This window comes from Aythya fuligula, chromosome Z, assembly GCF_009819795.1.
Source record: "Aythya fuligula isolate bAytFul2 chromosome Z, bAytFul2.pri, whole genome shotgun sequence".
In the NCBI taxonomy this organism is placed as follows: Eukaryota; Metazoa; Chordata; class Aves; order Anseriformes; family Anatidae; genus Aythya; species Aythya fuligula.
In genome coordinates, this window is record NC_045593.1 from 14,063,656 (window position 1) to 14,089,907 (window position 26,252).

General features: G+C 35.8%; 1 protein-coding gene across 3 annotated transcripts in view; it reads right to left on the minus strand.

Moving 5' to 3' along the window:
• The window catches only part of RICTOR (RPTOR independent companion of MTOR complex 2), a 75,620-nt gene that overhangs the window by 8,066 nt on the left and 41,302 nt on the right, over positions 1-26,252 (minus strand). For all 3 annotated transcript variants that reach the window (XM_032205366.1, XM_032205368.1, XM_032205367.1), the window contains 20 exons: positions 25,449-25,539; positions 25,264-25,330; positions 25,063-25,143; positions 21,957-22,057; positions 19,600-19,762; positions 19,247-19,348; positions 17,180-17,226; positions 14,783-14,918; positions 14,018-14,217; positions 13,292-13,418; positions 11,009-11,173; positions 10,480-10,556; positions 10,292-10,370; positions 9,312-9,421; positions 9,089-9,176; positions 8,354-8,446; positions 7,333-7,439; positions 6,490-6,719; positions 4,493-5,522; positions 472-649 (listed from right to left, as the gene is read on the minus strand). In XM_032205366.1, the coding sequence (XP_032061257.1) occupies positions 472-649; positions 4,493-5,522; positions 6,490-6,719; positions 7,333-7,439; positions 8,354-8,446; positions 9,089-9,176; positions 9,312-9,421; positions 10,292-10,370; positions 10,480-10,556; positions 11,009-11,173; positions 13,292-13,418; positions 14,018-14,217; positions 14,783-14,918; positions 17,180-17,226; positions 19,247-19,348; positions 19,600-19,762; positions 21,957-22,057; positions 25,063-25,143; positions 25,264-25,330; positions 25,449-25,539 (3,272 nt within the window). The remainder of the gene's footprint in view (positions 1-471; positions 650-4,492; positions 5,523-6,489; positions 6,720-7,332; positions 7,440-8,353; positions 8,447-9,088; positions 9,177-9,311; positions 9,422-10,291; positions 10,371-10,479; positions 10,557-11,008; positions 11,174-13,291; positions 13,419-14,017; positions 14,218-14,782; positions 14,919-17,179; positions 17,227-19,246; positions 19,349-19,599; positions 19,763-21,956; positions 22,058-25,062; positions 25,144-25,263; positions 25,331-25,448; positions 25,540-26,252) is intronic.

A 26,252-nucleotide genomic window follows, 5' to 3' on the forward strand; every position in this document is an offset into this window, starting at 1 on the left:
AAACATACTAATGGAGTAATATTAAATCAAAATCACTGTAGCAGAAAGTTTACTGTGGGATTACATACGTGATTTATAGTTGACTAATGAACTAGTTGGCCAGTTGAACTAGTTATCTACTAGTTGGCTAAAGAGATATTAAAAATGACCGTAGACTATATTAATTTTAGTATAAAAACTAGCTGCCAACTAAAATCCCATGAAAGTATATTTATGCTGCCATTGTTTAATGCTCTTCTAACCTATTCTGTTATTTGTCTAATAACACAAAGCAGACTAGTACTTTTCAGACTACTGCTTTTCTGTTAACTGGGTTAGAAAAAAAAACTCTTGTTCTCCAAAATGCATTCCTTGAGAGTACCACAACCTGTTCTCTTTCTATAGATCTGATCTATTCTAATGAAAATGCAACTGTTCGTTACCTTTCAGTAAGAAAGTGTGAACAAACCCACTATGTTAACACATACATACCTGAAATATTTCATTGATATCCACTGGGAGAGCAAGGCCAATGTAATCATCAGAGCTTCCATATGTAGCATTAGAAACCATGGAGCGAACAGAAGAGGAACGCTGAAGTGTATTTTGATTAATAGGACTTAATAAATCTTCTTTATCTAATGAAGCATAACTTAAAGCTTTCATGAACCTGTAACATTAAAATAATAATTATAATCTTGGTAAGTCTGTCATTTTTTATACAATACAGATTAGGACTGTGGTCACAAAGACTACCCTCATCTTCCCATTGTGGAACCCAGAGCTTGTTACTCTTAACCTATAGCTATAGGCTCATTTTTGTACTGTTTCATGTTGTATTACATCATTTGGCAGTTCCTAGGGTAAAAAGATGTGATCTTCGGAAGCCCTGGGACATGGACATGAAAGATATCTGCATGAAACTTAAAAAGCTGCCAACCCTGTAAAAGCAACCCTGTAGAAATCTTCTCCAGCTTCAGTCTGCGCAAGTGCATAGCCCAGAAACAAATCAGTGAAGATGTAGGCTTTTAAACTGCTAAGTCTCATTTTTTGAGCACACCTATCTATATTCAGAATGTAGCTTTACTGGATATTCACAAACTCAGACCTAAGCAGGCACCTCCCTGCAAACATGAAGTGTGGACATGCTAGGTACCAGAGAGACAAATGGGGAACACTTTTTCCTGTGCTCTAAGGGAGACTTAGTGGGTGACTTTTAAGTGTGGAAGGTCATTTTAGTCAACTTAATAGTATGAAGAACAAACTTGAGGCTGCACAGTGAGCAGTGCTAAGTGTGGCAAGTAAATGGAGGAACAAACAGAAAAATAGGCTGGGAAAATAAGAAAGGAGATTGGAGGTTGGAGAACATGCCCCTCAGCACAGGTCAGAGTTCTGGTAATGGAAGTCTCACATGGCCACCTCTCATTTTAGTTCTCATTCAAGATTAAAGACCTATAAATGCTTTCTGTTAACTGAACTAAAGCAGATTGTCTATGCAGAGGAATAAAACTTCCTACTCCAACACGACCATATAAGTGCTAATATGCCATGACAAACTTCTCCTTTTCATCACCTTTCCTACACTAAATGGTTTTAAAAGGAAAAAACAAACCACACCTCATTATGGCTTATGTTAAAAAAGAATTAAAATTGAAAAGGTAAGAAAACATAAGTATTAAAAATACTAACTATGCACAGCACATAAGAACTATTACACCACTGTCATGACTTTGGCTGGGATAGAGTTAATTTTTTTCAGAGATGTTTATATGATGCTGTGGTTTGGATTTTTGATGAAAACACACTGATGGGTTGGTTGCTGTTGAGCAGTGCTCAGACAAATCCCAGGATGTTTCAGGAAGGGGGGACATCTGGAGTGATGGCATTTGTCTGCCCAAGAAATCATTACAGGTGATGAGCCCTGCTGTTCTGGAGGGGCTGAACACCTCCTGATGATGGGAAGCAGTGAGTGGGTTCCTTGGTTTGCTCTGCCTGAATACACGGCCTTTGCTTTACCTGGTGAGCTGGCCTTGCCTCAACCCCCGAGTTCTCACACTTCTACCTCTTTGATTCTCTCCCTCTTCCCGCTGGGTGAGGGATGAACAGCTGTGTGGTGCTGAGCTGCCTACCAGGGCTAAACCACAATGACCAAGGCTTAATTACAAAAATCACACATTATTTATTCAGTGGAATTACTGCCTCATTTAATGCATAGTACATGACTGAACTGCACTGAAAAAGACTGCATGTATTGGCCAAAGGAGCACTGCTTTATTCACAGCAGAAGGGTAAAACATTGAGTAAAATGAGGCAATAATGTAATTATAGGCAAAAAATAATAAAGTCAGGGAAAATAAATTTGGAGAAGTTGATTTTATCACTCAGCCACAAATTCAGTGTTACTGACAAACATACTGACTTTTTAATAAAAAAAATAATTTACAGAACAATTTTCTACAGGAATCTCTACATGCTTTCCAAGTTTCAAATTTTATTAGCACGGCAGCTGAATGATCCTACCAAAATTTGAACAATTCTATGTAATATTTACAAATGGAGAAGGAAGGAAATTACTTCAAATTATTACAGTCTAGGAGCTAAAGTACAGCAAACATTTGATTTCTTAGGCTGAACATTCTACCTCAAAAATAACTTCCTATAATTTTTTGGTTTCAATATGCAATTAGAGCATCTTCCCATCCCTAAGAGTTTAACAAATTTATACGGAGATAAGAATAAACTGTTGTGTTTTGATCTTGTGAGACTCAAGACACTATTATACAATGGGAAAATGCATAAGAGATTAGAGACATCACTAGTTTTCCCAATACTACCTAATTCTGACCAATGTTAGTTACAGTTGCAGTGACTTGCCATTAAGACTCAAGTCAGACTTCAAAATACAGATAGTTACTAATTGCATTAGTTATCTCACAATAAAACATTCAACCATTGCTCTCATTACAAAATTACAAAATTCCAGATCTAAGCATTAATCCTAAAAGTTTGCCCCGCTTCTCCTGGAAAAGCAACTGGATACATTACAAATAGGGCCAAGTGCTGGTAAGTTTTCATGAAATCATGTCTGGAGTTAATTAGGAGAGAGCACTATGATAGGATTTGAGACATGCACCTTGACATTTTTGACTGGTCTTTAAAAACAGGTGAAAAACTTTGCCTTACAAAACATATGCAAAGAAATAAGCTTTTCAACCTTTTGACAGAATGAAGCAAGTACAAAAATCACTGAAGCTAATTGACCACTACTTGCTATTATCATCCGAATTTGTGAATAAAGCATGGAAGTCTTTCATAAGACTCACAGAAAGTTGGCTTTGGAAGACAAAAGGGATAGAATCTCTTCCCATTTTACTACTTGCACAGCAGTTAAGGGTAATATTTAACTGGAAGCAGTAATTTATGCTAAAATTAAACAGAACACAATGATTCAGTGGATAGACTATGCTGTTACCAAGAAAGAAAAACACACAAACTAGTTAAATTAAACCCTTCCCAATCAACTATATCTAGCTAAGACAAGCAACCATCTTTTGCAATATATATAACTAATTTTTTAACCTTCTCAGAAGGATGACAACTTCAGTCATTTTGGTTCAATGGTACATAGGTCAGCTCAAATCCTTGCACAAGATACCATGACCAGCGAAGCACTAGAAATACTGAACACTGGAATCACTGAACACTGGAATCGAGGGCTACAAACTCTTCAAAAGAGACAGGCAAGGAAGAAGGGGTGGAAGTGTTGCCCTCCATGTTAAGGAATAGATTGATTGAAAAAAGCTGCCTTTGAGAAACAGCCACAGACAGATTGAGAGCTTGTGGGTAAAAGTTAAGGACCACAATAAATAAAGGACATGTGGTTGGGGTCTACTACAGGCCACCTTATCAAGGGAAGTCTGTTAAGCCTGTTATCTACTTGTACTTCTGTAAGGCCTTCGACACAGTCCCACATGACATCCTGATCTCTACATTGGATATATATGGACTTGATAGGTGGATAATTCAGTGAATAAGGAATTGGCTTGAAGGTCACACCGAGAGAGGGGTTGGTCAACAGCTCGATGTCCAAGTGGACGCCAGTGACAAGTGGTGTCCCTCAGCGGTCTGTCCTGTTTAATACATTTATCAGCAATACAGGATCAAGTGCACTGTCAGCAAGTTAACAGGTGACACCAAGTTGAGTGGTGTGTTTGATACAACAGAAGGAAGAGCTGCCACCCAGAGGAACCTGGACAAGCTTGAGAAGTGGGCTCATGTGAACCTAAGGAGTTTCAACTATTTTTTTTTTTTTTTTTACAGCACTCAGGAATTTCTCATTAACCTATTCTTCTCTTAATATCAGTACTGCTCTCAGTGGAGATATCTAGCACCCTGCAATAACTGTCACTTTTAGATGAAGTTGGAAAACAGAAAAAATATTAGAACAGTATGTCTCTAATTTAATTGCTTTTCTAGCTTTGAATAAAGAAATTAGCACAAAATAACCTCTTACCTGCTTGGCGTTAGCCGAGAATCCAGGCTGCCAGACTTCATGGTAATAGTGTCAGTAAAAAGCACATCCTTTGCTGGAGATGCTAGGGCTTCTGAGTGAGATAGTGAAGGATGCATCCTCTGCTGTTGTAAGCGTTTTAGTGTAGCATAACCAAAGGCATCTCGAGAACTTGTGTAGCTGAAATTATAGTCAGCAAGACTCTTTATTGTAGCAAGAGAAGGAGCTTTAAGAGACTGAGCTCTTCGAGGAAGCGTATGAGAAGACCCTGGGGGTACCAGTGATACAGAGTTTGATTTTGAGAGAGGCAGGTGGTTAGACTGTGGTGTTGAACAGTGAGATGGTTTAACTGTTTTTGTGCTTACCACAGTACTCAAACTTCCACAGTCAGTGTCTACATTTGTAGTGTCCACACCTACAGTCTCCCTTGAAGGGCTAGAGCTCATTGAGCTTATGCCACTTGTTGTGGTATCTGTATTAAAACTTAAGCTACGGCTCTTGAAATGTGTTTGTGTAGTACCATCTCCTATTAGCCTTTCTCTGCTTGTGTTTTCCCGGTGAATTTCATTTCCGAGACCTTTTGGCAGCTTCAAGTCATTTTCACCAATACTCGGGGTACTATCAGTATCTTCCATGTGCTTACTTCCAACAAAAGAAGTTTCTAATCGTAAAGTCTGGATTTTAGGAACTCTGAAAACAGGGTTGAAATCTTCACCAGTAGGAAAGTCTATGCTACCGGAAGGTTCTGTTACAGTACGATTTCGCCTCAAGCCCGATTTACTGTCAGATGATGTCAGCTTTCCTCCTTTTGGATCACTGCTACTCCTGTGTTTTTTATTAGGGAGAGTAAGTGAATTTAGAATGCGATTTTTTACAAGTCTGCTAGAGGAAAAAAAAGGAAAGGGACTACGGTCTTTGTCCTTTGAAGGTCCAGGTCTGTCATAAAATATTTGTTCTGCATCTTCTGTAATATCTAGGAAGAACGTACTAGTTGAAGTACTACCAAAACGGTCATCCTCCATGATGAACATACCTGAAATGAGATGAGACTTTTGTCAATAGAAACAATCATTTCTTCAACATGCATCAACTGAATCATGCAAAAGCAACCTATTCAATAAAAGCCCAAACTGCAGAGCATGTGGTTTATTGCAATTTTAAATTCAACGTTTTTTCTTCAGAACTTAGCACAGTAAATGAAGTATCTTCAGGAATACCTGAGCTGCATGATTCTGTGCTTCAAAAGAAAAATCACAGGATCTTATTTCAGTGCATACATGTATAACCAACTACTAAGACTACAACTGATACACTCCTTTAATGATATCTAAACATGCTGTATTTCTGCATTCAAATTCCAAATATCAATAACACTAACGATTTAAATATAGCAAGGCTATATATACTATATTTGAGACATCAACAACAAGAAAATAAATGTGCATTTGAGTATGCAGTTTTCTGTAGGGTATTGCAGCAAACTACCATGACTTATCCAAGTGATAAGACAAGGGGAAGTGGCCTCAAGTTGCACCAGGGGAGGTTTAGTTTGGACCTCAGAAGAAATTTCTTTACTGAGAGAGTCGTGCAACACTGGAATAAGCTGCCCAGAGAACTGGTTGAGTCACCATCCCTGGAGGTCTTTGAGAAACAAGTAGATGTAGAACTTAGTAAAATGGCTTAATGGGAGACTTTAGTACTAGATTACAGGTGGAACTAGATAGAGGTCTTTTCCAACCTGACTGATTTTTATGACTTGACATAAAAATTAATAAACTGCCCTAATGTTAAAATTCCTTACCTTGATGCCAAACATAAATCTAAGATGTTGTTTTCTCACTTGTCTACATCTCTTTGAATGTATGTAAAACTGTCCCCTGGCTTGCACTTTTCTCTGTTGGTAATATCACCTTTGAACCACTTGCCTGAATCTCATCCTGACAAGAAGTTGATAACAACAACAGAATACTTGTTTTGTCTTCTTTTTTTTTTCAACTTACTTGAAGGTGCAGATTCACTTTCGCTGTTATGCCTAGAACTGGTGGACTCAGAGTTCAAGCTAAGAGTACTGGGTATAGAAGAAAGTTCATTGCAGAGCTGCTCCATGTCATCAGGGACCACTGGCCAAGGCTGTCTACGACTGTGTCTCACTGCATCCCAGTTGTGATGCTTCAAAATGTCACATCCTTGTTTAGTTTTGGCTATTAGACCAAGCACGTAGACACACGTTCTGTATTTAACGTATATATAGAAAAAAGAGCAACAATAATAGCATCTAATTTAACTAAGCTTTTCTCCTTTTTTTGAAAGGAAAGTTTCAAAACAGTTCAGAAGAAACTTCACAAAATTGCCACTTTTTGTTTCTGATTTTCGTTTGTAAATCAGTAGAAACTTCAGTACACTAAAATATCCAAAATGCATTAAGAAATATAATATATAAAAATGAAACTATCATGCTTTTTGTAATAATTCAAACATTGATACAGTAGCACTATTAGGCAAAAGAGTCTAATTTATGCTGTCTTTTAAAGACTCAGAATAAAAATGATAAAATAAAAATGATGAAATAATAAATCAATTCCAGAGATATACACTACATATTTGAATTACTTTTTAAAGGAGGCAAAAAGTAATATAATTCCCCCCCACAAATTTTGTTTGCTTGTACTTTTGAACTTCCCAAACAATTCTGAGAATCCTCTCAAACACTGTCATCAATAATCCTTAATAATTGATTAACAAATCAATGGCAAAATATATATCCATGTGAATATAGTACAGGCATTTGAAAACCTACTGGAACTATCATCTTTAGATTTTGTTTAATAATTAAATACACATACCCTCTAACAGAGAGAACCTCGCAGTGTTGGGCAAGCATCATTATATCAGGAATTACATTCTCCTCTTGAAGCAAATTAAGACCCCAATTTGATGATCCAATATTGCCCTGCAATAAAAAATAGTTTGTCAAATAAGTTTTGATTTTGATGGGATCTGAAGCACCGTTGATGTAAAGTATTCAACACTTTTGTTTGTAAGTAGTAGAGTTCCCATCCACAACCTCTTAAAGGTATCAGAGCAGTTTCTCCCTCCTTTTTAATATCACTTAGTCATGCCATTGGAATCTCCAAATCCAGCAAAGGACTGAGGATACTTGTAACAGCTACGACTGCCACAGGTAACTATTATGTATTTCTCAGTTTACCAGTTCTACTATAGCCAGCAGTGTAATTTTTTTTTAAACTTATTTTACATTCCTCTTAAACAGGCATATTATTACATACCTACAATGTCTTCCAGTAATAGTCACCCTGAACAAGTGTTCCGAAACAAATTTTGGGGAATACAGAAAAAAGGCAAATGAACACTTAAGGTGGCAAAGCAGCTTTAGAAGTGCAGATTGGATAGACACACTAGTTTTTTTCCAGGTTATCCACAGTACTGAGGATGTCATAACCATATATTCACAGGCAATCATCAGCAGCAGAAACTTTCCTCGAAAAACTTTGAATTTTGGAACACTACAGTAGATGTATCACACAGCAAGTTGTAATCTCTGGCTTCATACTAATACTGTTGTTACATGTGGCAATCTGTTCTTTATATTTGTAAAAAGTGTCAACAAAAAAAGCTCAGAATAAAACAGATGCAGTGAACAATCTTCGTCTGTTATTCCAGTTATGGTACAGAATACCAGGTTGGCTGGGGGAAGAATAAGTTGCACATTTTATGAGAAAAATACCTAAACAGTGTGTTTTTTTGTTTTTTTTTTTTTTAAAAGGATTTTGCTTAGATATTTCAGAATCAGAAGTTGTAACAGAAGTCAAACAGCTGCAAAAAGATTGTAAATCTATTACTAACCAAGGCCCAAAGGGCTGCTTTCAGCTGCTTAATTCCTTCCCACTTATCCAGCATTGGGGAACGAACAGTGTAACTCAGATCCGTAACGATACTCTGATGGAGAAAAACAAAAATCAAAAATGAGACACAGACCTCGGTGAAACAGGTTTTCTTGCATTTTTAGCAAACAAGGAACTAATTTGAAGTACACACCCTGAAATAAATAGTCATAGTTGTGCCATAGTAAGCATAAATTAGTATCAGTGGTAATGAAGGTGGAAAAATGTAACGTAACCAGTGAATGCATCAGGTCAATTTGGATTTTATATGGGTAGCGTTCATCAGTTTAATACAGGAAATTATATAACTTTTCAATTGATTTTTTCAACTATTAAATACAATTCAAAACATAATTTTGTAAATTCACATTAAAATTCAATTTAATTAAATGAAGAACTGATTCTTATACACAGATTAAAAAAATATTCCTACTTGTAAGCTGCTTTACTAGCTGCTTTACTTCTTTTTTTACTAGCCATTTTAAGAAAAATAGTGCAAGGTATTTCTGATATTTCAGCGCCCAGAAAGAATTTTACATGAAATTTACATGAATTTTTTGGCTCCAAAACACTTGAGACTTTCATAATCTATTTATTTTGCAGTGACTGTTTAAATGACATCTCTTGAAACATTTTCTTAAAGAAAGTTACAGTACTCTTTAAAATCATTCAAATTTTAAATCATTGCTATCCTCACCTGAGACTCCAGTAAATGGCAGCCTGTTTTATGGTGCACTAGTTGGCCATAAAGGTGAACTGGAAGGTAGACATGTGGTCGCTGTAATCTGGTAGGAAGAAAAACCATATCCTTTTTCAGGAATTCTGAAGCTTTCCATTAATGTAAGTTACATTGCATTGTAATACAATGAGTTACTCTTCATCTTTTTCAGATGAAGAAGATTCTTGTGGTGAGTGTTTACCTTTGATTGCTCCGACGAACATAGTTATCACCATCAACAGGTTTGCGATATGTTGTAAGTGCTTCATTAAGTTGTTCTTCAATCAACTCAACATACTTTAAGTTATATTCCTAAAATAATATAGACAAATGTTGATACACTACGTTCAGGTGGTTTATTTTTTATAGTAAGGTACTTTATAAGGAAGGAACAATTGAAGTGCTTAATGAAGGATGAATTTCTTTATAATTTGAATGTGGTGCTCACCACAAGTACTGTACTTCATATATAGGATTTTGCAGAGTCAATTGATTCCATAATTACTTCAGAGAAAGTTAAAAATGGAAGGAAATATTTCACTTTTTACTTTAACCTGAAAAATCTCTACTGAAATGCGTGGTAGTCTGAGAAGTAACAGCTTACAAAGCAGTCAAAAACTACCTAACGGCCCATAGGATTGTGACCTTTACAAGATGTTTAACTAGTACCTTGAGAAAATAAGCACTTAAATTATGAAATGATGTATGACTACTGACTTTAGTCAGACAACGATGTATTTTTCTTAACATGTCCTTGTGTCTATCTACTTCCTAACTCCATAGGCTAATTCTATCTTCGTGTGTTCTGGATTTAATTTAATTAGCCACAGCTAGAGTTGACAGCTATCTTGAAAAGTAGTGTTCCTTTCCATACTTTTCTGGATAAGATCTTACAACTACCTATTTTGGAAATTCATTAAGTCACTACACCTTTAACTATTTTCTGGAATATCAAAATTACATAAAAGGCCTTGTCAAATGAAAAGCATGCATGTACAGAGCAGTCATGCACCTCAAAGTCCCTGTCAATATTTTTCAGCAAATTGCTAAGTCACTGAGGCAATAAATGCACTGGCAATAGAAATACACCTACATGAATGCACAACATTATCTTTGACCTTCTCAAGCCCATGTATTCAAACCCTTCCTCCTAAGTGTACATTAGCTTGAAATTAGCATTACCTTTTGCCACTTTTCCATTTGTTTTGTTACATAACCTCTTTCGTTTAGATATGAAAATCCCTTTGGAATGGAGAGAAACCTGTAAAGTAACATCAGACAATCAGCACTCCACTTATATCACATAATTTGAATACAAACCAAATGCTTCGTTTCCACATTATAAGTCAAACAGCATATTCAGTATTTACCTTAGGAGTAGAAGCAAGCCTTTATCTCCAAGGTGAGAAAGAGCTGGTTTCATCTGGATAAGGGCATGAAGATTGGCCTAAAATAATTAAAAATAAGTCGTATCTGAACACTATAACATTCTGAAAACTACAATTACAACAATCTCTGAGCAATGATGTAACAAGTTTATCACACAAATAAGTGTGATAAACTAACCTCATCCTAATGTTGTCCATTTCTGGTACCTTCTGCCATTAGATACAGGTTCCCTTACAAGAAGTATGATTAAAATAGCTGAACTATTGTGAATTAGTATTTAATAGTAAGCGTGATCCAAACATCTATTTTTTCTTATCATTAACAGTGCAGTTTGTAGACCCATGCTGAAATGACTATTATTAAGTCAATCAAGGACTATGAAGAAAACCAACCATCAGTACCCTCTTGGATACTTTGCTATTGGGGGGGGGTTGGGAGGAGGATGAGGAACAGCTTAAAGTAGCATACCACAAAGATTGAAAGGGAAAAGATGCAGGAAATGATGCTCACCTTGTCTTCACAGGCCTCATCTAGAATATCAAGTGCTTCAGAAGAAATAGTTTTATTTTTATCATGTAACTGTGTCACCAGTAACTCAATCCCCCAGTTGCTGAAGAATTCCACATTTGCTCTCAGTAACACTCTTAAATGTTTTGTTGCATACAACCTGCAGCTCTGCAAAAAGCAAGGAGACCAGAAGAAAAATAGCTAATATAATTAATGATTTATCACTACAGAAAATACATTTTCAATGTCCATATTGTACAGCAAGTAAGTGCGATTCTGACCTTATGCATTAAAACTGTAATCTTTTAGATAACTGTATCTTATCAAACAGAAAATGCAGGTCTGAGATTAATCTGAACTGCATGTTCATTATTCTTAAGATTCACTTGACCGAGCTGATAGATTGCTAGTTCTAATAATTTTTAAAAATAGGTTCTCCCTATGGGACAGAAGAGTGATTGGTATAAATTGGACCACATTTCTATTTTTCTGTATTGTGCTTGCTACATATAAAACAAGTACTGTATTTTGACAGTACTGTTTCAGAAATCCAGACCATAAACCTCAGAAAATGGCAAATACCTCCCCTAACACGTAAAGCAGATTTACTTTCAAATTACTCTGCAGTTAATGGAACCACCCGTGTAAATATGTCAGTACAGTATTTCCATATCCCTTCTGGCATCTTATCCTCTCAGAATTGGTTACTCCTTCCATCTCATAAATAATTTCTGGAAGACACTTGTAGTTTTGCCAATTACAGTAGCTCAAATATACCATTTATACCACTAAATTAGTTAATACAGCTAATCCAGAATAATTAAAAGACTTTAACCTTTCCATAAAAAAAAAAAAAAAAAGCTTTTAAGCTTTTATCTTCTACTGGGGACACATACACCAGAAACTCTAAACATAGGCATTTTGTCCCTTTGGTACTGGCAACATTCTTTACACCACACACTGCCAAACTATTCTTCAACAGGTTAACATTTTGCTTTTTTGTCAAGAGGTATTCAACAAACTTTTTTCCTCAAAATCCCATCAGTTCAATCACCATAAGAATGCATGTGGCTGGGAAAGAGTTTAAGGAAGTAAATCATCAATATATGAAATCATCTGTGGTAGATGGACATGTGGATTCATTTCTGGTTGCAGAGATGGTCCATTCTATTTGGAGTTTTCCTCTTTAGATCAAAAAGACCACAGTATTTCCTTATGAATTTCAGGAACTCCAAGCAGGTCAACTAATCAGGAAAGAAAAATGCCCTGGCATATCATCTAATGTTCAAAAAGTATCAAAAAGTCTGACTGTTTAAGAGGTTCAAGAAGTAATGTAGATGGGATTTTGGTACAAAAAACAGAATGCTTGCAGTATACAAAAACCATCAGAAAATGTTTGACGACCTAGACAATATTGTTATAGCTGGTTTACATATTTAAAGACTTAAATTCTCTTCATAAATGAGAGCAATTTTAAGCACAAATGCAGGCTGGGTAGAGAATGGACTGAGAGCAGCTCTGAGGAGAAGCATCTGGGAGCATTGGAGGATGAGAAGGTTGACATGAGCTGGCCACGTTTTCTTGCAGCCCCAAAAGTCAACCATATTCTGGGCTGCATCAAAAGAAGCATGGCTAGCCAGGTGAGGGAGGTGACTCTCCCTCTCTGCTCTGCTCTTGCAAGACCCCACCTAGAGTCCTGCATTCAGCTCCGGGGCCCCCAGAACAAGGAGGAATGGATGTACTAGAACAAGTCCAGAGGAGAACCACAAAGATGATCAGAGGGCTGGAGTACCTCTCCTGTGAGGACAGGCAGAGTGAGTTGGGATTGCTCAGCCTGGAGAAGGCGGCTCCAGAGAGACCTTAAAGCAACCTTCCAGTACCTATAGGGAGCTTACAGGAAAGCTATCAGGAGGTACAGTGATAGGACATGGGGGAATGGCTTTAAACTAGAAGAGGGTAAGTGTAGATTAGATGTTAGGAGGAAATTCTTTACTCAGAGGGTGGTGAGGCACTGGAACAGGTTGCCCCACAAAGCTGTGAATGCCCCATCCCTAGAAGTGTTCAAGGTCAGGCTGGATGGGGCTTTGAGCAGCCTGGTGTAGTGGGCGGTGTCCCTGCCTATGGCAGGAGGGTTGGAATTAGATGATCTTTAAAGTCCCATCCAACCCAAATCATGCTGTGATTCCATAATATGAAAAAAAAAATCTTAAAAACAGTCACATGTTGAAAAACAAAAAAAATATCTACTTGAAAATAACAATGGTACATAAATTGAATCAAACTTACATCAGTAGCTGCCGTCAGGATTTTAGAGAGGATGACTCTCGCTAAGCCATCTCTACTGTAATCCAAACTAGAAACAGTCAGTTTTAACAAGTGATCCTGGTTCTTCAAGGAACAAAGATTGAGGAGACTGGGGAAGGGAAAAAAAAAGAAAATATCAGTATTTGAATCCAGTTAAGCCCAATTATTTAGCCAGTTAACAATTTAAACATAAGTGCTCTGAACAAATCTTCCACTTCTATAAATGGAGAAGATTACAAAGTAAGTTCTCACATGAAGTGGCATGACTTTAAACTGTTACATCTGTTACAAAGGGGGACAGAATAATGCACTAAACTGCAAGAAAAAAACAACTTTCATTTTGTAACTGCTCTGCAACAGTTGTCAGCACACTTGAATTAGTGATTTTGAGTACAAAAATAAATGTTCATGAAGCTTTGTAAACAATTCCTCATTTTAAAACACTGAAAGACTGGGAAGGAGGTAGAAGAGTAGATGAGGGGAAGAAGTTTTCAGTTTGCTTTTACTTCTCTTTTCTCTGGTCTAAGATTCTATGATCTTCAGAAAACAAAACAAAAAACCCCACTCCACAACTGCAGACTTTCTACTTAAATAATCACTAGAATTTTGAAGTTTCCAACCTTATAGACAGTGGTCCTCATGCACAGTTTACAAGTTTCATAATGATTATACTTGTAAGCATAATTCAAACAGAATAAAACCACTCACCACTGAAACACATTACATTTTTCAAGCATCTTGACTCCATGAGGGTGACAAGAAAGAGTACCAAAAAATAGAAAGTAGTGCTGACTAAGCGTATTTAGTAACCCATTATTTTGAAGACTGCGTTCAGGTTTCATTCCTGAAGAAGTGTTGAGCCAATGTACAATATCTTTAACTAATTCCTCCAGGTAACCTTGTCCATCCTAAGGAAACAAAGAGCAACGGTATTTATTAGCAACAGAACTTGTACTTTTTTTTTTTTAAATCAAAATCTGTCACTAAGTTTTTTAAATGTAAAAACAACACAGGTACAAAATAGACGTGTTTATTGGCAACGAATTCAGACTAAAAAAGGTTTCAATGCAAATAAAACAAATTCAGCTTGGAAACATCTCAGGAGCAATTCTGTTTTTTTAGGAAAAGGATTGTTTAAAGGCATTTTCTCCTGGTCCGCTGGCCCAAGGCATAGCACAAAAGAATAAAGAAGGTAAAGAAAGGACAGACACAGCAAAAATTTCAACAAAACAAAACAAAACCTAAGCTGCATTCAATAAAACTATTTAATAAAATCACTTAGACACAGTTACCTCCCCAGTGTCTAATGAATTCCCAATTTTAAGCTCTTTTTCTTAATTATGCTGATGATTTTAGGTTTAATAAAAACTGCTGTAGACTTTAGGTCTACAGAACTTTCTCTTGAAAGTTCTTCCTTCACGTGGCACACAGCAGCTTATTCACTCTCTCATCTTCTAGCTGAAAATTTCTTACCTCTTCTGATTCAAGAAGAAATTCTGTAAACTGACAACCCACCACAGTGAGCTGCTTAGCCTTGGCATAGTCCAGATCCAGATTGGCATATAGTTTACTGCTAGGCTTGTAGAAATATAGTAATCTTCTTACAAACCTAAGGAAAGTTAATAAATAAATAAATAAATAAATAAAATTTCACTAAGAAAAGGAGTCCCTTAGAGTACAAAATGATGGCAATATTAAAGATATTTTAGCATTAAATTAGCTTATTGGCAACAATTTTTTCAGAAGTTATTAAAAGAGAGTAGCAGGCATCAGTACTGAGTCTATCCAATTTCAGAAATGTAGCTGTATCGTACGTTTTAAAGGGTTTTCTGTCATAATTTGCACTAAGCACAGGAACTTAAAATCTGTGTCCTTCAAAAACAGCTTCCTTCTCACTCATGCTTATAATTTATTCTGCTGTACTTTATCCAGTGGCGATCTTCAAAGACTGTTCTACTTAGACTTTTAAAGAGCTAAAAAAGTGTCTGTGTTATGACTTTTCTTCAGCTACAATAGTTAATACTACTGTGAAAAAATGTTATGTTCTGCCATATTTATTCAGCAACAGTATTTTCATTCACCTCACTTAAACATTTGAAACATAATGCAATGATGTCAAATGCAGACTGTCAGTTTGACCGAAATTACACTGAACAATATAGCCTGAATGCTGCATTGTAGAAATAAATCTTCAGCAGAGCTTCCCCCTGCCAATTCTTAGTCAAAAACCAAACATACTTGTGCTTTATAAGAGCACAACGTTGTCTGAAGGTAGATACGTCAAGCATTAAGAAAGCTTAACTAAAGCATTGAATTTAGTTTAAAAAGTAAACCACTGTTTGAAGTCCAACGTAAGACTAACTTTAAAGGAAATCTGAGAGCTTCTTTAAATTTGTCAAACGAAGTGTAATTTATTTTCTTATTAGTGAAATACGCATTATAGATATCAGCACGCATTCATATATGATTGTATTATATACATATATGAGTACATGTATATTTACACATACACGTATATGTACAGTGCATTAACATTTCTCCTTGAAATGACAGAATCTATACAAAAATAACTGTATTTTCACTTTAATACCCATAAGATCATCACAAAAACACTAACAGAAGAATAAGACATTAAAAAAATCAAGGTACGGAAGGACAATTTATTTTATACCTCAAAAACACCATGTTGCAGAAAAAGTTTTATGATCAGCAGTAAAACTAGAAAAGTTTGGGAGTATTGTTTTAATTAAACATGAAGAACAGCATTTTACAGCTGTTAGAAGCATGTAACCCACAACCCTACAGAAAGGATGAACCAACACCAGAAGTTTAATACTAACTCAATCCTAGGTTTTCCAGTTTTCTCACTGAACTCTTACTGAGTGCAGTAAAAACACAGTAAACAGTAATACTGTCCCAGGTAGGCAAGTAAGCAGGTATAGGAGTGGAGATGGGTGGCACAGCCAGGACTACAGACACTCATTTACAGAAGAATATTAGAAAACCACCAAATTTGGTAAATATTTCCTTAACACCCAGAACAAATTAGCAACTGATATTCAGGTAAAGGAAAAAAAACTATAAATGCAAAATTAAATTATGACTATGATTACACAATGGGAGTACCACTTATGCTGGGACCGCTATAAAAGAGTAGCCCAATTACTTTTTAATAAAGAAAGTAAAGTGGAGCAGCGTGAGCCTTTCAGGATACGTTTTAGCTTTAGGTTTTTCCTCAAATCTCTGCAAAGAGGATTTTCATGCCTACCAATACAAAACTACTCTTCAAAATAATTTAAATCAAATCAGTTTGATGTACATGTTGAAAATGACAAACGGAAACTAATTTATAACATGATTACCACATGTGCACGAATAGAAATGCCTTAATGCCAACAGACATGAAAGAAACCTGAGTTGTACTGTGCTGTTTTGTTTTTTTTTCCTGATTTGTTTCAAGTCACACACACTTCCCTTGCTATTAATAGCAACTAGAAACAACTTCCTCTTAGGTTTTGATGAAAGCTGCAGTGGTACAACTGTACACTTATGGGTATATTCTGCCAAAGTGTTGATATCAAACACTAATGTATTAAAAGTCAGAGAGGTAGTATTTTAAGATTTAGAATTAAATAGGGTTTGTGAAGCCTGTATTACTCTTGTTGGGTCATAAATAAAAGAAACTTTAAGATGTAGTGATTTATTTAATGCAAAAATATTACAACCTAATTATCTAACTTTTGTTTTTGTTGCTCATCTTCACATTAATTTTAGAAATGTGACATATCCAAGGTATAGCTTATAGCAATTATAAAAACGAGGCTTTCCAATTTTCTTACTTCAAAGGAAGTCTACATAATTTTTACATACCTGTGCAATTGTTCATCTTTATAGTTCCTTAGATTTACATTTGGCCACTAGAAAAACAGCAAATATAGGATTATATCAAACTTGTACATCAGTCCTTAATTAGTCACTAAAATTTACTCATTTCTATTATATTCACCTAATAGTTAAAGACGTAAGTTTTTTTGCATCTAATGTTAGCTACAAAAAAAAACATTTTATTGAAAAGCCCACACTTCTTGCTCCAGTAACTGTTTTAAATTTTCTAGAGGAGTGGAAATGTTGTGAGCATGCTATGTGTACAAGTCCACAATTCTAATGAAAACAGCAAAGTATGACATGCTAATGAAAGAAACAACTTTGGTCAGCTTCTTCTCTGTAAATAAAAAAATTGATACGCATAATGGGGAAATTGTGTTTTGGCTTTTTGTTCTTGTTTTCACTATTAATCTGATTTATTTCAGAAATTACCATTCACTTATATACTGCTTATTTAAATGGTCTTTAAACTCTTCTGTAGATATTTAGTTTTATTCCCTCCATCCTGATCGCTATCACCTTTCTTTTAGCAGTTTAAACAGCAAGCTAAGCAAGTAAAAAGGCAGTAAGAGACCATATGAGAAGTAAGTAGTAAGGTGGTGGAAAGGCAATGCTCCACAGCCATAAGGCTGTGACACAGCTGGGAGGAAGGAGGTGGCAATCTGAACATTGGAATCTGGTCCTGTTCATTCAGGGACTACAGATGGACAGCTCTGATAAACTACACAACATCAATGTGAACTAAGGTAACATCAGCAAGAAGGGAAGTGGTTAGCATTTAACCAGAAAACATAGTAACTACTCATTCTGAAAGACATAAGACCCTAATTTTGAGGCAATTAAAACTGTTTGACAGGGCACTGTAAAATACACTGCAGAGGAGGTCTGAGACAGCAGGGAAACTGACAGCTTGACCTTGATTTTCTGCTCTTACATTTCAGGATAGAAGTATTTCTTCATGATCATCCACATAAGATTTCCATTATCAAAAAAACTACACAGGCTAACTAAAAGTGAGATTTCAAAGAACAATTTATTGAGAATACCTTTATTAATGAGTCAAAAATATTATCCAATAAATGTAAATTTAGTGATATTACTGTAAAAAAAATGTAAACAGGCAAAATTCAGCAGAGCAAGGCTACATATTTAGGTTTTAATAGCAGAAATATTCTTGCTTTCTCAATCAGTCCCTGAGAAAATACAGAAACATTTTGTGGTTTGTGTATTTTGTTTGCTTGTTTTGTTTATGTCTGTCATCATGAGTACTTTTTCTACTTTCACCATCTTTACAATAACATAGTAAAAAAAGACATTAAGAAAACACTACTGGGGGTAACAACATAAGGAAAGCTTTAACACAAAATGACAGAAGTTATTTTGTCTCTGAGACTATATTAAGTTCTCAAAGTTTTCTTATTCAAAGGAATTTTTCTGTTCAAAAAGAGACAGTCTCTTAAAAGCTGTGCACTAAAGACCTCCCTACCAGAGGTATTTCCAGTTAGGAAGTGTTTCGTACAGACAAATTAACTTTGTAAAGAACTTGATGCTATGGGACTAATTTTATTAGTTCAAAACATAGGACTGAATTAATGAAGCTTTCATATGTGGCTTGGTCTACACGTTTTAAGCCTGATCCATAACCTACCGCCAACCTTCAAACTTCAGCTCATGTTATATGAAAAAAAGCTTCTATGAAACGGAACAAGGCAGTATTCTGCTTGGACTGAAGTCTGAAGTATTAGTAACTTTAAAGCTATCATCTCATTCTATAAAGTCTATTTCTGGCAAATAAAGTTATATAAATTTTATGTGCTTATTAAGAAAATTGTGGAAAAAACACTGCAGTTAAATTCACACAGTCTAAGGGTTGTAAACAAGGACTGTAACGATACTGATTAAATACATAACATTCTGATTTTCTGAAATAGAACAAATTACGGCATATAGTATAGAATTAATTCTAGAAATCAAAGCTCACATGTGAAAGGGAAACAGTTTTTTTTTCAAACAATTCCATAAGAAATACTATCCTGCTCTATTTATGCTCACCTTCAATATGGTCCCTATCAGATTCCAATTCCACTCAAGGTTCTCTTTATGGTTGAGAACCTGGCTGTCTCTCAGATTCATTACAAGTGCTTCTTCTGTATCCTGGAACACATAAGTTACATTAAGTTTCCTTGCATCATTGTTGTCTCTGTTGTTGCATGATACACTTATTGTTCGTGTAACAATGTAATTTGCATCTTTGAGTAAATTGTATGGTTGTAGTACTGCATTATGAATCTAACAACAGGATATAAATGACTCAATTATATGAGAAAGTAAAGCTGGGGGATAGGGTGGAACGTAAGTCTACAAAATACATCAAATTAGTTTTGAAAGCTCAGCAATGGTAATACCTTTAAAATAAAGATGTCTTTCTGCACACGGTATTGATCTCTTTTTTGGTGTGTTGAGATTGATTTCTGAATAATATGATCTAAATGGAGGCTGTAAGGTTTAGGCCCTCTTTTCTTCATCTCATGAAAGCGTTTTAAGCAGTTCAGCGCAGCACTTGCTCGTCTGATTGGAAAAAAAAGACTATAATCAATATTTGACAACTGTTGTCCAACTAAAAGAACTCCAGTGCTACATACTAAGTTAAAAAAGCGTAGCTCAAAAAAGAATTCACTAACAATTCTGAAGCCAAGAAAGAGACGATACTTATCCTGATGCAAGTTTTCATACATTCATAAACTTCAGTCTTGTATTGAAATTACATAGAATTATCTTTGAGAATTTCTGATACTGAAGAATGAGCCTCACTAACACCTTTTCTACTGCACTGATATTACTGGTGCTCTTCAGACTTCACAGAGGAATAGAACAGTTCAGTTGAAAGAGACTTACATAAATCTAGAATATATTGCAAATTTAAATTTTTTTTTAGGATGTCACTGTAGATCAACATCCTGCAGTATATGTTTGAGGGGGCTAGCTTTGACTTTGTCTAATGAAATACTTATTTTAAGCTCTTTTCTCCCGTGAAATCCAACCCCGAGGACATGGCAGTGTATTATCAGCAGTATCCTTCTTCCTCCATATACCTGAACAGCTTAGCAACACCATGTAAGAAAATTCCCAAGGCAAGATAAACAAAAATGACAGCTGATGAGGGCAAAACAGTTAACCTAAAAATGCTGCTACCAATAAACAGTGCCAAGCAAATAAAATAATGAAGTATAAAAATTAGGAGGTAAGCCTGTCTTTCCTATAAGGAAAAAATTCATAGGATAGGAAAATGTTTTCAATTTTGTACATCTTCAAATACATAAGTACCTGTAAATTTGTTCACCTAAATTACATAAATTTTATATATGAAAAGGCTTACAGGTTTTCAGAGCATGAAACAATGCAATTGACAAAATATTTTTCTTCTAACAAAAATGACTTCTGTCTTCAAACATCAAAATCTTTTGGTGACATCAATCTTCAAAACCAGAAAAACAGGCAGAAGCTTTCTGGAAGCAATCTGCAGTAGCATTTACTATTTTACAGCAGCAGTTTGGAAAGATTTTGTAATTTATCACTAAAAACACAAAAGAAAATGTGAAGTTATGATACTTTATTAGAATACTGAATTGACAAGCCAGATCAAGAATGGCAAGAACGACTAAGAAAAACATTTCCTATAACTTACTGTATGAAGAAAAAAAACACATACAAACAGAATTTAAATAGTCTAGAAAGAAATGCAAATAAGAACCCTGAGTTGCAGGCACACATTTTAAGGAAACTGGAATCTAAAAAAATGACTTTCTTCAAGTAGCTTAAATGATGCTAAGTACCCAGGAGATGGCATTTTATGGCATAGCACTTCAGAGGTTAAATTGCAAGCTTAATAGACGGATAGAGAAATTCTTTAAAAATATGTAAAAAAAAAAAAAATCTAAAATGACAAAATTTACTTTTCTAGTTTAACAAGGAGCCAGAAGCTCCTATAAACATCCATTTCAAATCATATGCCTACACACACACCTTTTAGCATGAGTTCCATACAGTTCCTAATAATGCTTAACAACATCCCACTGCAGTATGCTGCACTACATTCTATAAAATTTGTTTGGTCATTCTTATAGTTAAGTTGTATTTAAAAGAACTGCAAAAAATTAACAATGCAAACTTCAATAAATAAAGCAGCAGAAAGTTTTAAACAAAGGTATTGTTGTACAATGACAATTTTCTGCTGAAGAAAAAGGATCCATGAAACAGATCCATACCTATTTTATATGTTGCTCACACCTATAATGATTAACTGATTTGGTCAATTACTGTTTAATTACCTATAGATAAACAAAAGCTGAAGAGAGAAGTTGGCACAGGCATTCTTAGGTTAGAAGCTTTAATTATATCAAAATGCCAAAAAGAGAAATATGAAACAATAGAGATGTTAAACACAACATGATTCAGATGTTGTTTGGTCAAACAGCAGCTTATAGTCCATTTAGGAAAGTTACATTGGAAAAAATATTGCAGCATATGCAGAAGCGTTCTGAAAAAACTATGAAAATTTTCTAAATTACTAGAGCTGTTAGAGTAATATACTTCTGAAATCTTACTAGAGAAAGTTTCTAGTGCATGAGCCAAAGCGCATTTATATGTGGATGCATTTGTATTTAAAGACAGCAATTATTTTAACCAACAAAAAGCTTGGTTTTCATTCAATTGCAGGAAAAAGCATGTATTTTAGCTTTTTAGTACAACTTGGAATTCTTACAGTCTTTTCTCTTTCATGATGTCAAAAGATGCCGCCATGTTCATTAATGTCGGTAAGCAGTGCAGGTGATGGCTGTGAGAATGAGGAAGGATTGTGTTTGCCTAAACAACAAGAAAAGACTGGTTAGAATAATCTACTACAATATTTTCAGCCATCTTGTAAGGATCAGAATTTGTAGAACCTATTATTTTTCATAACACTTTCACAAATGAAAAAAAGAATTTTGTGTAACATCACAGCAATAATTAAACATACCATTTTGAATATTTTTATCTATTTAATCATTCTGAAGCACAATCTAATGTAATTGAAGAATTTCAGGACTTGGAGCCTTTTTTTCCTTTAGTAGTTTTTGAAGTGGTAGCATGCAGAAATGTGCGTAACAGCTGTCCTTACACCATATGTACAAAAAGTACTAATACATATAAAAGTACTGATATATATATGTGAAAATCAGAAACAATTCAAACTGATTATGTCCATTCAATACATATAACTACCAATGATTCTACACACACAAAAGAAATATCCGATGAACCAAGTTAACTTAGTTAAGTTACTTGATATTTAGTTCTTTTTACTTTAGGATACACAGATAGTTGTACAAATATTTTTTAAAACTATGAAGGATAATGAAGATAAAAGGCTTACTTCAATTTCTTAAAAGTACAAGTATCTATTCAATATTTTGATAGTCATTTCAGACTAATCACCTCTTCAGAAATACAAAAAATGACTGTGCTTTGCAGCAAACCATGAACTGATGCTGCAGTTCATCTAACCAATCCTGCACAAAAGCATTCCAGAAAGCATCCAAAATAGCACATGCAAATCCATACTCCTCTGTTTAAGCTACATAAGTAAATGAACACTCAAGAAATTGTGCCAGTTATCTAAAGAAAAACATCTCTGAAAATACTGAAGAACAGATTTGTTCTCGTTTTGACCCATGCTGCTGAGGTGAGATATTGTATATCACTGTGGTAATAAATAATCATATATTTGAGAACTGTGGTCTTGTTTTCTGTGGTAATTAAGAGCAGGCCAATCCTGTACCAGTGAAATGAATCAATAATTTGAAGATACAGACTACATATGATAAGTTAAATTTTCTAAGACAAAGCTTATTTTGATATCTTACCATCTTTTCTGGAGTAGCATGATAATTTGGAAAAAAGACAAAGCAATCCCCAAGAAACCTAATCAAAAAGTACTCCAGTACAGATGATATTTTTGCTGGCAAGAAAAGAAGTGAAAATGAAAGAACTGTTTGTCAAGTAAGGTAAATCATATCACATTCCCTCAGGGGTCTGTCTTAGGATCAGTGCTTGCGACACAGATAATGGGATTGAGTGCACCCTCAGCAAGGTTGCAGATGACACCAAGACGAGTGGTGCAGTTGATACAAAAGGAGGAAGAGATATTATTCAAAGGGACCTGGACAGGCTGGAGAACTGGGCTCATGTGCTGCACCTGGGTCAGGGCAATCCCAGATGTGAGCACAGACTGAGAGAAGAACCCAGTGAGAGCAGCCCTGCAGAGAAGGACTTGGGGGCTCTGGTGGACAAAAAGCTCAACACAAGCCAGCAGTGTGTGCCTGCAGCCCAGAAGGCCAACTGCGTCCTGGGCTGCACCAACAGAGGGGTGGGCAGCAGGTGGAGGGAGGGGATTGTGCCCTTGTGAGGTCCCACCTGGAGTGCTGCATCCTGGGCTGGGGCCCCCAGCATGAGAAGAATGTGGAACTGTTGGAGCAGGTCCAGAGGAGGACCACAAAGATGCTCAGAAGGCTGGAGCAGCTCTCCTGTGAAGACAGGCTGAGAGAGCTGAGGATGTTCAGCCTGAAGAAGAGAAGGCTCTTGGGAGACCTCAATGCAGCCTTTCAATACCTCAAGGGGTCTTATAAAAGGAATGAGAAGGACTCTTTACTTGGGTAGATAATGAAAGGACAATGGGGAATGGTTTAGAAATAAGAGGACAGATTTAGACCAGGGATTAGGAGGAAATTCTTCTCTGTAAGGGTAAGTTAAGCACTGGTGCAGGTTACCCTGCAAAGCTGTGGATGCCCCATCCCTGGAGGTGTTCAAGACCATGATGGATGGGGCCTTGGCCAACCGATCTAGTGGGAAGTATCCCTGCCCATGGCAGGGGAGTTGGAACTAGCTGATCTTTAAGTCCCTATCTATCCAAGCCATGCTATGATTCTGTGAATTCACACGACTAACAGCTCCTCAGCAGGCTCAGAAGTAGCCCTTGAGTGTATATGAAGAAACATCAACACACAAAAAAAGAATTACATTAAGTTCTGTTTTTCAAGCACTTTTTTTCCTTGGGGGGGGGGGGGGGGGGGGGGGGAACAGGGGATGAAGGATGTTTGGTTGGTTGCTTTTAATCTGGAACAGTCTAGCACAACCTGAGCAAGACAAATACAGTAAAATAAAATAAAATTAAAATTAAAATTAAAATTCCTTCTCCTCTCCAGCTGCTGAAGTAAGTATAAATCCTGTCAGCATGGAATGGTAAAGACATTAATCTTGTTGGGATTCAGCATAAAGGAAAAGGAGAAGTTACTGTAATATATGTTAGAGAGAAGGAGGAGGCATGAAGCAAGGTTCCTTCAAGCTTCTCTGTGCTATGCAGAGGATACCAATATCAATGCTGAAAGATCACTGCAAGTCGAGTCACTTGAATGTAATATGAAATGCCCCAACTGAAAATGCAGAAGTTTCATTTGCCCAGTCTGTGTGACAGAAAGCTAAGAATGCTGCCAAAGCTACCATTACTCAAAGAAAAGCAGAAATCAGCAGTAGACTTTTCCCAAACACAGTAACAGATGAGTGAGTTTGAAGGACTCCAGCTTAAAAATACAACTGGATACTAAGGCAAGGAGAACCGGTGAGAATTTGAGAGCTGGAGATCAACTGCCTTCCCATCACATCATGCTGTTTTTAATAATATAAAATGACATATGGTGTAATACAAAATAACCCATTATTTTGATGAAAAGTGCATGTTTGAAGTTCCTAGAAAATTCAAAGCTATACTAGAAAAATAACTATTTCCATTGAGGTACTTATACTACTTATTCTCAGCAAGAAGGCTTACTTACCATGTGCAAAAGTTCTCCTAAAAGGATAGTTGCTCTAACAGATACATGGTCATCACTACTTGTGATCACTTCAACCAGACCCTTCAAAAAAGTTTAAAAAATTACAACATTTAATGTAGGATGTATGGAATGTATCTTATTTAAAAGTTTATAGGATGGAAATAGCAAACATCTATTCATACTTAAAAGTCAATTAATTACCTCTAGAAGTCCATTGGTGATAAAAGCTGAGAGCACTAAAGCCAAGTAATTATCCATGAGATCAGGCCTGAGAGGAAAAAAAGTACATAAACAGTTTAGAAAATACATTTTTGTCATTTCTGAAGGAGACAATTATTGTCAACAACAAATATCAACAGCTTAGACTGAGTTCATGAAATGCCCACCTTGACCTGGCTCTGTGGGGTAATATAGTTTTAGCTTCAGCAGCTACAAAGCCATCAGAGAGTCTCCAGCAGTCCTGAAACCTACTTGGATCTGTAACAACAAAATACATATGTATAAATATACATATATAAGCAACAAATATATGAAAACAATGAACAGTGTTAATTATAACCCTGAATTTTGGTGTTATTTTGATCATAGCCTGTGGGTAAATAGTTCTTGTCAACAGCTGCTTCTTCAGGCTTTATATCATAGAAAATTTTAGTTCACAAGGAATCTCCAAAAAATTATCTAAACCACACTCCTAGATAAAGTGATGCTAACTTCAAAGCTAGGAAAAGGACTCTAAATATCAGCCAAAATAATAACACTTCCAATTCCTAAGCACACACTTTAACAGAAATCATAACACCTATCATTTTAAAATGCACATCCACTTGTAGTAAAGTCACCAGTCTGCAACAAAGAATAATTTATTTGTAAGTGGAACAAGGATTAAGCTTTTATAATCATATCATGACAGACATTTATAACCAGAATTTGAATAAGCTGGACAGACACGCTCCTTTCAGTCTCATGATTCCGTGAGACACAGTAGAGGATACTCTTAAGGTTTAAAAAGCAGTAATTCTAAACATAAAAGATTAACCTTACTAAATACAGACATGGAAACATATATTTGCCCTACGAAAAGTCTGCTGAATTGCAGAGGGGATAATTAGCAGATACACAATATATAGAAAAAGAAAATGTAATAAATTTTATGTGACATTTACCAACACTTCCATGCTACCAATGCTTTT